Here is a 12,668-nt window from a genome sequence, read left to right as displayed (position 1 = left end):
CAAGTCTGGTCTAAGGCCAAGCTGGGCAGGACTTGCATGAGGTCATCTCGGCCATACCCCAACCAGTCGGGGTTGCCAGCTGAGCGCTTGCCGGTTCTCAGCGCAGGCTCCCACTGGAGGGAGGTAAACACGGCATGCACGCTGTCTGCTCTCGGGAGGGCAGACACACTCAGAGGTCGGGCCAAGGGCTGTCTCTCCGGCTCCCAGGACAACCAATACATGCACACAAAATGGGTACGTACACAAGCCCCCGCATGCGGGTGCAGAGGGTCCTGACCCCCGCCAAGGAAATCGTGGAGAAGGGCATGTTCCTGGGGGAGAGAGCTGAAGGCAGGGGAGGGGGGGCAGGCGGAGGGAGGAAGGCAGCAAACCGGGTGGCCTGCCGCCCAGACAATAACAAAGATGGGAAGCGAGATTTTCAAAGACGCAGTGGCTGCGCCCAGCGTTGAGTTCTGGTCTGGCTGCATCTTCCTGCCAGGGCACACCTGGTCCCCTGGGGCACCATGGCCATCAGCGAAGGGCTGAGGGTCCTGCCTTGGGCTGGGTTTGGCAGCTGGGGCAGGAAACCAGCTGCAAGCAGCAGTGGGGAAGCACTGGAGAGCAGCTCCAGGCGGACGATGGAAATGAAAGGTCTAGTAATTCTACGGGGGGCTGGGAGGGGTACTCTGGGGAAGATGCTAGGGGTCAGCTAAACAGCATTCAACCTTGGGCAGCAGTTGGGCTATAACTTGTACTCATCTGCCTGCTGGAAGCAAGGGGGAGGGAAGAGACATTTTAATTCTACCTGTGCCTCCCCTACAGGGAGTGCCAACCTGCCAATCGCACACACGGGCACAGCCCCATGAAGGCAGATGCCAGGGACCTGAGACAGACATCTGAATGCTGAAAAGGTGCCTTGGTCCCTGCCTGTTCTTCCTCCTCCATGAGCTGAGCAGGGACACGTTCGAACTGGCACCGGAATCCAGCCCCGTCTGTGCCCAAGTGGAAAGGTGCCGGGGCTGGCAGAGCTCAAGGAGGGGAACCTGGGCCCCAAAAGGCTGTGTCCGCCTAGTGCCCCTGCACGAGGACGGCGTGGCTTGCCCTTGCGAGCTGAAGCCTGTGCTCCCCGCCTGGGACTCCCGGCGAGCTGAGCCACCTCCCCCTGCTCCTCCTCTGCCCCACACGCCACCTCCCCCCGGGATTTCCACACCTGCTCCCGACTTGCCTGGGAAAAGGAAACAGGGCGCAGGAGATACCCCTGGGAGCGGAGAGGCGAGGGAGGGAAGCCGCTGCCCAGGCGGGAGCGGGAGAGGCGAGGCCATTCTCCCCCGGCCTGGGGGGACGCCCCGGGCTCTCGGGGGGGCCCCCCGCGCGGGCAGCGCGGCGCCCTACTTAGCGCAGATGCGCCCCCGGAGCGCCGGCCCCGGCTCCTCCCCTCCAGATGTCCGCCCGGCGCCTCACCGCGGGTCTCCGCGAAGCCCGGCCGAAGAGCCCTCCGAGCAGGACCCCCGGGGGCGGGGGGGCTCGGGGCCGGGGCGGGGGGCGGGCAGCGCCCCGGGGGGAACAATGCGCCCCGGGCACGGGACTTCCCGGCGAGGCGAGGCGAGGCGAGGCGAGGGCGCTTCCCGCCGGCCGGCCGGCCGCGGCCCCTCCCGGCCCGGCGGGAGCCCCGGTCCTCCCCGGCGGCCCCACAAGTTGCCGCGGGCGGCGCCCCCGCGCCCGGCCGGGCCCCGCTTTGTCCCCGCGCCGCCGGGCCGCGCGCTCACCTCTCATTGTCCGCGGCGGCGGCGCTCCGGAACCCGGGCAGGACGCGGCGGAAGCTGTGGTTGCGGTCCAGCTTGGGCTGGCTCTTGGTGCGCTTGATGGAGCCCTTGAGGCGGCGGCTGAGGAAGCCCTGGCGGGGCGACAGGGGAGGGGCGGTGAGCGCGGCGGGCCCGGCCCTCTCGCGGGCGGCCGCGCGGCCCAGGGCGGGCCGGGTCGGGTCGGCCCCAGCAGCTCGCGGCCCGCGCCGCCCGCCCGCCCGGAGCCCGCCCGGAGCCCGCCCGGAGCCCGCCCGAGCGCCGACGGCTCGGCCCGCGCCGCGCGGCCCAGCCCACCCCGCCCGCCGCCCGCCACGTCGCCCCGCCCCCTAAGCCGCTGTTGCCATGGCGACGCCGAGCCGAGTCGCGCCGGCCGCGGCCGAGGCCGCCCGAGCCCCCCGGGCGCGGGCCGTGGGGGCGCGGGGTGGAGGGGCGGGGAGGCGACGCCCCCGGGACGCGGAGGCCCGCGGTCCCCTCGCCTCCTCTTCCCTGCCCGCAGTCACGCCCCCCACCCACCTTGGGGAACCCGCACCCCGCACCCCAACCCCGGTTGCCAGAGCGCCTGCCGCCTCCCACGGGGGCGCGTGTTCCCAGTCCCGGGGCGCTCCGCAGGGCTGGGGGGGCAGGCGCTGGGCCCAGAGAGGGCCAACCGGTCGGCGCCCACCTGCACCCCAAACCTGGGTGCCCTGCCTTCCTCGGGGAGAGTCCCTTGCCTGCAACGCTGCGCCCCGGCTGGGGCAACATCGTGGGGACAGGGGGCCTGGTGCCTGCCTGAGCGCCCCATTCCATGCTTTAAGACTTGGAGCCAAGGCTGAGGGAAAACTGCGCCTTCTCTAGGGGCCGGCTGGGGCCTATTCGTGACTGATGGTCCATGGGGGGGTATTGCCAAAGGGGGGGGGGATTCAGCTATTCATCCATCTGCCAGGCTGTCTTGACCTCCGCACAGCCCCAGGAGCTCCTGGTCCAAGGTAGGAGGGGAGTGTTGGGTGTAAGGTTGGACCTGTGCTCGCTTTACAGGTGAGGGGGCCGATTTTGGGGTTCAAGGGCCACTGTCTGGACTTGAACCCTGCAGGAGAGGGGAGAGAGGAAAACTGGGGGGGAAGGAGGATTTTCTTAGGGAGGGGTTTTCAGAGAGGGGTTCGGAGGACTCACCCACCCAGCCTCAATTCCAGGTGCAAGGGACATGCACTGATTCTGATGTCAATGTTGGACACAATGTAATCGCTACATTTTACCCTTCCTAAACTAGCTGGTAGGCTTGGTGGCCCTTCTGGTCCAGCGGTTAGGGGTGGATGTTTGCTGCAGGCCATGCCCTGTGCTGCATCTGTCCATCTGGCCCCAGCACCTAGACATCAGGGGGTCAAACGCTGGCTGTACACAACATCTCATGTTATCCACAGGCTCAGAAAAGGACAGAGAAACATTAGCCCTTCCTACACATGAAGAAATCTTGCTCAGAGAGATAAAATGACAGGCCCAAGGACACAGCTTCCAGGCCTGCCTAATGCCTGAACTTTTCGCCCAGGACTCCCTCTTCTGCCACCTCTTCAGCCTATCCTTTTTTTAATCTTTCTCTCCCTATTCTTTTGTGCCCCTCAATCTCTCACACCCAGAGGAGACCTATGCCTGGGGACACCTGTCAAATGCTGTACCCACATCCCTCAGGGGCCGGCTGAAACTCCAGAGGCCTTCGCAGGTAGTGGAGGCCCATGCCTCTCACCTCTGCACCTTGGCTTTATGCATCAGGGTGCTCTGCTCTACTCAGCTGCAGGTCAGTAACTATCTCTTAGGTGTTAGGGGGCTGCAGGAGGGACCAGCCTCCAGAGGGCAAAGCCTAATGTAAAGGGACGCAGATGGTGGCCAGGGAAGGCACAGCACCAAGCAGGGACTTCACAGAAGCATTGGCCTCTCACCAGGAATGGGGGCAGGAGGGTGCAGCTGGCAAACTTGGATGGGTTCTTCTCTCACAGGTGTTGTTGTCAGGTAGGTTCCCCCAATGGGCTTGTACTCTTTCTTGGTTTTTATTTTCTACGCTGATAAAATTTCACCATTTCTAGACTCTCGCACTACAATGAACCATGAAACGTTTCCCAATTTATGGAGCTCATTATGTAGCAATAATGACAGCTTTATCCTATTTCTGAGCTTTACCAAAAAAAGTAAAATAAAGAGTTTTCCTCCTTCTAGGAGGCTGAGCAATACGTGTGTCACTTCTTGCCCTCTCCCTCCCCTACACTTAATGCTCCTCTGACCAGCAGCCGTCCCGTAGAGGCCTACTCTGAACCTACCTTCCCCCACTGAAACTGACACTAACCTGGGGATGCCTCAATTCTCTGTGCCATTACTCCCTCAACATTTACGGAGCGCCTATCATGTGCTGGACATAGTGACCCCCCGGAGATAGCCAGAAACACTATGGTGGTGAGCAGTGTCCAGAGTAACAGGAGGCCTGAGAGTGATCTTCAGTGGAATGGGGAGGGTTTCCCCCCCCCAAAACACACAAACACACACACACACACACACACACATGTCCTCCAGTGGCCCCAGCTTAGGGCCCTGGTATAGCAGGCTTAAGGAACGCTTATCATCAGGCAAGCCACAGCTGGAAGGGGACTCAGATCCAAAAGGCTGGGTTCCAGAGGGTGAATGAGGGCCAGAGAGGTGAAGGGACTTTCCTAAGATGACACAGCAAGGTTAATCAAAGACTCCAGGCTACAGTGTCCTTCCTTTCCCAGCCTCACAGCCTTCTTACTGACCTCCTTCATGGCATGGAGAGACAAGGGCAGCTTATCACCCAGTCCCGGGCCAAGAGAAGATGTATTTTCCCCTGACTCTTCACAGGCATCCCCAGAGACATTTCTGGAGGCAGCTGCAGCTCCAACTCATGGAAAAGACCCGACTAGACTCCAGTTAACCATTAATGAGGGACAGTGGGCAAATGTGTCCCTTCTTTCATAAAACAAAGGTTCTTGAAGCCACTTTCTAGGACTGTTGTGGAGCCCGATGACAGCCTGGTAGCTGAGCGCTGGGAGCTGGGGGCAAGCAACCAGGACTCACGGCTAGTCCCCAGACCCCTCCCTGGCTGGGATGGCAGGAAGCTCAGCCATCTCCCTGAAGTGGGTAGAGGGCTGCCTTGAGGATTAAGCAGGACAGACATAGCTAACAAAGCTCTAGACTCAGAGCATAACACACTGCAGTACTCCACACAAGCAAATGTTATTCTCACGGTGACTCGCCACATAAATGTGCAAGATTGTTAAAAAAAAAAACAATATTCAGTTTGCAGTTACATATGTTGAGTCCATATGTGAGGTTAGATGCGGTTTCTGCAAGCACGCCCCTGCCTTCCCACAGGCTCTGGACACCCCCTTTCTACACCCTCAAGGCCTGATTTTGTCCATCTTAACCAGGAGGCCACCCGGATCACATAAACCACCCCTTGAGCCAGTTCAAGTCCTTTCACATCATTCCCGTTCCATTCTTTGCTCATGCTGTGGACAAGCTACAGGATGTCTCCAAGCCCAGTGTCCCCATCTATAAAATGGGCTGATGCTGCCTACAGAGTTGTGGGAGGAACAAGTGAGGTAAGACATTACCAGGAAAATGGTAAATATGAAGCCACCAACCTCATCTGCCAGCCTCACTATGATTACTATTGAGGCTAGTTCTAGCACAACCACCCATTTTTGCCCTGGGAAGGTGGGAGTGTGGGCCCCCCAGGTACCCAAAAGCCCCCTGGCAGCAGAGATGGGGCTAGTGGCACGCCTCGTGAATGAATGAACATGCTTGGGAAATGCTCCTGGAGTCACAGAACACCACCCAGTTTGGTCATTTTGAACTCTTTTAAACAAGTCCTTTTTTCTAAAGCAACCTCACAGAGACTCCTGATGTACAAAGAGTGCAGGGCGGGGGAGGGGGGTTCACTCCGTGGCGGCCTCAATTTCATTCACTAGAGCAGGGACTGCTGTCTGAAGCTCAGCCAGCAGCCTCCTCCCTCCCCAGATGGGGTGCACTGCCTTTACTTACACAGCCACGTCCCTGCGTGCTTTTCACACCACCACACAAGGTTACAGCCTGGGCCCACCACCCCAGCCCATTCCCGGTGGCTGGACATGGACAGCATGTAGCCGCTGCCCCTCTCTGCCACGGCACACTGCCCATTCGGACATCCGCTCTCTCAGATGACCCACAGGCCTCTAGGCTTCTATCCAAGTCACTGACCCAAGGGCAGGTCAGCCCTGAGTGAGGGGCAGAGACCTGGGGGACCTGATGGAAGGGCCTGAGTTCTCAGCCCCTCCTCCAACCCCAGTTCCATGTCCATCCCAGGATGTTCAGGGAGACCTTCTCAAAGGTGTAGACATGTGGATTCATTCACCCATTTCAGTCAATTCTAAGCAACGATGAAAGGGGTGATGGTGATGATGATGAATTACCAGTTCCGGGGCTCCTGCTCGGCCCCTGGCACTCACTGAACACCTCCCGCACCCTCGGAGGGGCCAGAGCCTCCTTCAAGCCTCCTAATGAGGGAGAACTTGTGCTTCCAAATTCAGATGCTCAGGTTCTAGGGCAGGGAACCAGAGGCTCAGAGAGGTTAGGCCACTTGAAAGTGGCTGAGCTATTAGGTGGTAGAGAGTAAGCAGGAGAGTTCTGACCCTTTGGGATAGGCAGGGTGGGGATCCCTCTACTCAGACATATGCATGCACACACACACATGTACATGTGCATGCATGAAGAGACACACAAGTCAAAGGCAGGACTGACAGCCCGGCCCCAGACACTGCGCTGGGCCCAAGGCCAGTGAGGAAGAGCTCACTCTTGCCCAGGAGGCAGCACTCAGGCTTCTGTGCCAGCCCCAGGACTTGGGTACCCAGGAGCGCATGTCACCATGGGTCTCAGAGTCACCTTGTCACCTGAGTGCAAAGTGTCCATAAAACAGCAGTCCTGCACATAGTAGGCGCCCCATCGAGGGCGAGATCCTTCTCCTGCATCCCCCAATCAGGTCTTCCTTCATCACCTGCTCCCCTTTTAACAAACCCACCCCAGGTCACTGCGACAGTGTGCGGCCTGACCTGCCTCTGACACCCACTGAGCCCTCGGCTGCCCTCCCTGCACCCCTCATGGTGCTCAGGATGGAGGCAGAACCCATGGGCCCTTCCTCGGCCCGGGTCCAGCTCCTTCCGGTGGCTGAGTCTAAGGCCTAGTCCCAAAAAGAGCTCCCGCAAGGAAGGAGGCGGTTTTAACAGGCATGTCTCAGTAGCTTTCTGGGGCTGTGCACAGATGCCAAGAGCAAACCTAAATAAACAGGAAGGGGAGGGGGAAATCCCAGCTCGATCTCGCCTCTTCTCTCAGGCCCGGGAGAGGAGACTTGCTGTTACACAGGCTGGCAGGCCGCCCCAACGCCTCTGCAGCTGGAATGGGCACCTCACCCCACCCCAGCACAGGATCAAGGAAGGGGCCCTGCTTCCAGCGTCTCAGGGTGACGCCTATGTGGTACAAACAAGGCACTGAAGCCCAGAGGGCAGTCAGTGGCAGAACCCAGGTCCCCTCTCCACAGCCAGAGCTCGCCACACCAGCATCGGGCCATCCGGCACTTCAGAGACCTCCCACGGTTCCTCTTTCCAGGAGGCCTGTCTTCCCACCTGTGTTACGAGGGGCTGAGTTGGTTGGTTGCTCCTTGGCAGCGCTGACAGTTGTGATTCTATAAAGCTATAGCAGCTGCCAGCCACAACTGGGCTCTGCCATGCCGGGCATGTACAGTACCAGCAAATTCTCCAGCTTTGCCCAAGTCTCTCAGATGTGCTCTCTGCCTGCCCTCCTGCCCTGTTCTGGGCTTTGCCTCAGCAAGTTGTCATGATTCCCTGGCCTCCTCCCCCGGGGAGGTATGTGCCATCAAAGAGGGTCCCAGCTGGGCTATGACTCGCCAGTGGAGGAATGTCAGGCTGTGACAGGTGAAGAGGGCAGGCATTTTAAGCCAGGATTAAGCTGGTGCCTTCCTGGTGGCCACCTACACACAGGCCTCCCTGTGCCCACAGAACCTCCCAAGTCCCTTGCCAGGGCTCCTTTGAACCTTAGCCCTCCACACTCTGCTCTGCCCTGGCGGGGAGGGGACTCTCTCACAGAGACCAACCCACAGGCCAGCTGCACCAGCAGCGCTGGGCCCTGCCACTCAGGAACACTTGCATTGAAATATTGCCCAGGTAATGACCACACCTAAACGTGTTTACACGGAGAAATAGACAGGAACAGAAACACAGGTTCAAGGACACGATGCACACAGAGACACCTGGGGGACTTGCCCACAAAGAAATGCATGTGTAAACACACATCTATCCCCTCCATCACGCATGAATGCAGAGAAGCTGCACACGACCAGCACAACAAACACACGCGCGCGCGCACACACACACACACACACACACACACGACCAAGCAACAGTCACACAGACTGATGCATGGACATCAGCTCGCAAACATCCACCCGACTAGGCCTCATCAGACTCCAGCAGGTAGGCTCGTGGTCAGGTCACAGCCGGAGCAGGCAGGGAGAGCAGCTGGCGAAGCTCAGAGAACCTGAGCCCAGATCCTGGGCCCCAGAGGGAAAGGGCTCCATGCTGTCCCCCACCCACCCCCCATATCCTACCCCGCATGCAGGGTCCCACTTTGTGCCAGAAGCTAAGGACGACCTGTCGGCTTCTCACCTCCTGGAAGCCTGTCTTCGCAGCTCCCTGAACGCGCGGTTTCTCGGAGCTGTGCAGCCTGGCAGGTTGTTCCTTGGGGCTCCACCCCTATCCACAGCTGCAGGACCCCACCCCAGACATTCCTCCTCCTGCCCATCCCTACACCTGATGTTCTGCGACACCACATACCTCTCTCCCAGGGCCACCTCAGGCTCTAGGCGACCCTGGTGAAGTGCAAAGGTGCTCACAAGCAGCACGGCAGCAGAAGCCCAAGGCCTGGCCACGGTGTAGGATGAGGACATGGTAGCCACCTCACAGGCAGGCAGGGTGAGTCCGTGAGCTCACATATGTCAAGAACCCAGTCCATTTCCCGGCACATCATGAATGTTAGCACCTGTCATCAACAGCGTCACTGTTGTGGCTTTTATTGCTCGACCTTCGGCCGCCAGGGGCTAGCCATTAGCCAGGAGGAAGCAGGGCAGGAGTTTACAGTAACAATCTTTAGGACTCAAATCTCCGTTCTTAAGTTTTATGACGGGAAGGGGCTGGTCAATGGCTCACTCAGGGCCTGCTCCCTGAGCCTTCCCATGCAGGCCCTGCAGGCCCCCTGGGCTCACCAGCCAGTAGAGAGGCAGCCCACGCCCTTCCTAGACACCCACAGCGCAGAGCCTGTTCACAGCTATGCCTCCCTGCCCCACCCTTGAAAGTAAAGATGAGGTCCTGGCACTGATCCCTTGCACATCCCCGAGGACCCCTCTAGGGCTCCTGAGAGCAAAGCCTGGCCCCTAAGTCCCCTTAAGATCTGCCCCCAGGCTCTAGTCCAAATGGCTTCAGTGGGACTTTCTGAATGGCCAGTTCTTCCTGCCGCAGGGCCTTGGCATGGGCTTCCCATGCCCGGAACAGAGGTTTCCTTTGCCCATGGCCCTCTGGTGCCTTCAGTTTCTCCACACTCTTCTGCTCAGGGAGCTCCCTGGTGCCCTGGACTTAGGCCAGGTCACCTTGCAGACTTACCATAACCGTAAATGAACATGTACCTGTTTAATGTCCCCATCCCCCACAGGATTTTAGGGACCATAAGTGTCCCCGGTTCTGGACACCTAGAAGGTCCTTAAATATTTGAGTGAATTAACAAAAATTGATGATGTAAAAGCAAAAAAGAAAAAGTCAGAGGAGACTTTTTAAGAGATTCTACTTGGGGTGGACCTGGCTGGGAAGCAGCTTTCGAGGACTTAAAGCCCTGAAGTTGAGGGGCTAGATGGGTGTAATGAGATCTGGGGTGAGGCAGTCACATACGGGCACTTCCAGCAGAATCACAGCACACACCATGGTGGGGCGTTAGGACAGTGTTGAGTCCGGCTGCCTCAGGAAGTCCCTGGAGCGATCATGATCACCGGTCACTCTGACCTCCTGTTGTCATCACTGCCTGAACCCAGGTGACCCGCTCCCCTTGGCAGAGAACATGCAGGTCCAGCAGGCCCCTAAGGAGCCCTGAGGGTCTGGAAGAGGGAGGAGAGGGTGTGAAGTGGGAGGGCAAAATAAGGACATCAGAGAGGCCCTCCTGGGATCTGCCAGGGTCCAGGATTGAGGAGCATCTGCGAACAGAAATCAGACCCACATTCCCGAGGTCTGAGGCAGGGATGTGACAACCCAGAGCAGACGGAGAGTGACTCACTGCCCCATAAATTCTCCGGCCGGCTGACACTTGCCTTAGCATAACACACCGGTCCAGCGGTCTGGACGCCCATGAATGCTCCATTAGCTCTCTAAGCCCTCGCGCAGCCCTGACCTCCAGGTGGGGATTGCACATGGAGACCGTGTGGTTGCAGGGAGGCTGACTTTATTGGGGAGCCTCACCCCTGCAGCAGGATCTCTACTTTCTCCCTCTGCCTCCCTGCAGGCCCTGTTGCTGAGGTTCCCTGCTCAAGGCCAGCCTTCCCAGTGTGACTCACCAATTACAGTGTTTATTCCCCATCAAAACTGCCCCATACTGTGCTCTGTGTCCTCTGCCTGAGTGAATTCTCCCAGCAGAGACTGCCTGGCAGAGAGGCAAGAAAACTGCACTCAGAGACCAGGTATCAGGACAAACCCAGCTCTGCTGGGTAATGATAATGAGGACATGTCCAAGGTGCTAATGAGTAAGCCAGAGATATTTAGTAAGCCCCATGTAACCTTTATCAGAGCTTTACATGACCTATCTTGCTTAATTTTCACAACCCAAAGTGCAGATGAAGGAACAGAGGCTCAGAGAGGTCAAGCAACTTGCTCAGGGCAACACAGCCAGAAGTGGCATAGTGAGTTCAACTCAGGGAGTCGTTCCAGAGCCCAAGCTTGTCCAGAATCCCACCACCATGGCAAGATGAGACTTTGTGCAAGCATTGTAGCCTCTCTCTGACTCAGTTTCCCCACCTGTATAATAAGGAGATTGATTGGTCTAGCTGTTCTTGAAATCCTTCCAGCCTGGGCATGCCGTCTCTCGCCTGCCTGGTGGCCTGCCTGCAGGTGACAACAGATGGGAGGAGCCTTTGCCGACAACAGCTTGCCCAGAGGAAAGGAGCTAACGGGAGGACTTCAGGCTCTGCTGTAGGGCATGTCTATTGGGTCAGATCACCTCACTCCATCCCAGAAGACACCCCACTGGCCCTGGGAGTTCAGGGCAGCCAGGTAGGGTAGAAGTACCAAGAGTCATCAGGGAGTGCACCAGGCCTGCCAGGGTGTGCCAGCCCCAGGGACCAGTAAGAAAGAGGCGAGTGGCAGCACAGCCCCATAAATCCACCTGAGTGAGCAGTGCTTTTAAAAGCCCTTTTCACTACTGGATACAAAACGTACCATTTTGGGAGAGGATTTTATAGGCTATTTCTCCTCTTGGTGATTTACTATCCACAGGCCACGGACCTGGGAGTCCTGCCCCTGAGGACTCATGGGAACCCACAGGCTAGAGTCAAGGTCAGTTTCAAGGCTGGGCTGGTGTCCTTGTGGGGGTTCTGTCGTGGTCTGGGTGGCCTGTCCAGTTCCTTCCTCCTGAGGCGGCAGCTCACGGGCCTCAGCTGTGCCGGTGGAGCGCTCAGAAGCAGGCCATCACTGCCCACCCTCACCTCTCCCTACACACACTCACTATGCACCCACTCCCTCTGTCTCTCCCACCTTCCTTGCGCTGGCCCTTCCAGGTACCTGCCCAGGTGAGGCCCCACCCACACCTGGGGGTTCAGATAAGCCAAAGACAAATGCTACTCCAGAGAAAGCCACGTCTTCTGGTGGATGGCCAAGTCACAGCTGCAACTGCAGAAGGGGACATCTGCCCAGACTAGAGGGACCACAGAGGAGGAAGGTGCCCTGGAGGCGGAGGTTGGAAGGAACCGTGGACAGAGGGACCAGGCATGGAGGCTGGGAAAGCCCTGGGGGCCTCAGATGCGGCTGGGGAAAGGATCCCCTCCCTGGGAACCACGGAAGGCCCTAGAAGAGGGCAGTAGCGATCAGGGCTCGTTTCAGACATTCTGTAAGCAATTCCCCAGGAAACATCCACTCCTCCCAGCGCGCGCCTTGTGCTGAAACAGATGTCATTGCCGCCACCTCCAAAGAGGGCCGCCTGGCTTCGGAAACAATTCCCACTCGAAGACTCAGAATCATGTCTGCCATCCAACCCAAGTGCCGCCGGGTGTGACAGAAGCAATCACTTCATTTTCATACTGTGAGGGAGGTGGGGAAGCCAAGGCACCTGCGCCCTGCTCCCCACACCCTCTCCTGGGCCGCCTGGGGGAGGGATGGTCGGCAGGGGCCGCAAGGAGGGTGGAAAGAGGGCGGTTCCCTCCTGTTCTGGGAGTGTCTGACCCACGTGGGCCAGGCCAGCCAGAGGCAGGGACGGGACAAGATGAGGCAAGGGATATGGGGAGACCCAGGTTCAAATGCCGCCCTGCCCCAGGCTGGCTGTGTAACCCAGGGCAATGCATGCCCCCTCTCTGGGGCTCGGTGTCTCTGCATGTGGCCAGCAGAGACTGGGCTGTGAGCTGTGGGCCAGGCAGGTCTGACTCAGGGGACTGTGCAAAACAGGTTTCCTAATCCCCCCGCCCCTGTACAGATCACAAGTTTCTGGTATGGGGGGATTGGAATCCAGGTCAGTGGGATTCTAAGTCCAAACTCTGACCACCACCCACATGTCCCAGAAGGCCTGCCTCGCTCCCTCTCAAAGCAGGGGTGATGACGGAACGAGACCCCTGCC

General features: G+C 58.8%; 1 protein-coding gene across 5 annotated transcripts in view; it reads right to left on the bottom strand.

The window, feature by feature from the left end:
• The window catches only part of DAB2IP (DAB2 interacting protein), a 174,064-nt gene that overhangs the window by 69,769 nt on the left and 91,627 nt on the right, over positions 1-12,668 (bottom strand). For 4 of the 5 annotated variants that reach the window (XM_037494980.2, XM_037494982.2, XM_037494979.2 and 1 more), the window contains exon 3: positions 1,746-1,873. The exons of the other annotated variant lie outside the window; for it this stretch is intronic. In XM_037494980.2, coding sequence (XP_037350877.1) covers positions 1,746-1,873 — 128 coding nt within the window. The remainder of the gene's footprint in view (positions 1-1,745; positions 1,874-12,668) is intronic. 5 annotated transcript variants of the gene reach the window in all.

The sequence above is a fragment of the Talpa occidentalis genome, unplaced genomic scaffold (assembly GCF_014898055.3).
Source record: "Talpa occidentalis isolate TD23 unplaced genomic scaffold, MPIMG_talOcc4v2.1 talOcc4.7, whole genome shotgun sequence".
NCBI classification, from domain to species: Eukaryota; Metazoa; Chordata; class Mammalia; order Eulipotyphla; family Talpidae; genus Talpa; species Talpa occidentalis.
The sequence above is the reverse complement of the archived record's forward strand: the minus strand, read 5'-3'. Positions and strand labels throughout refer to the sequence as shown.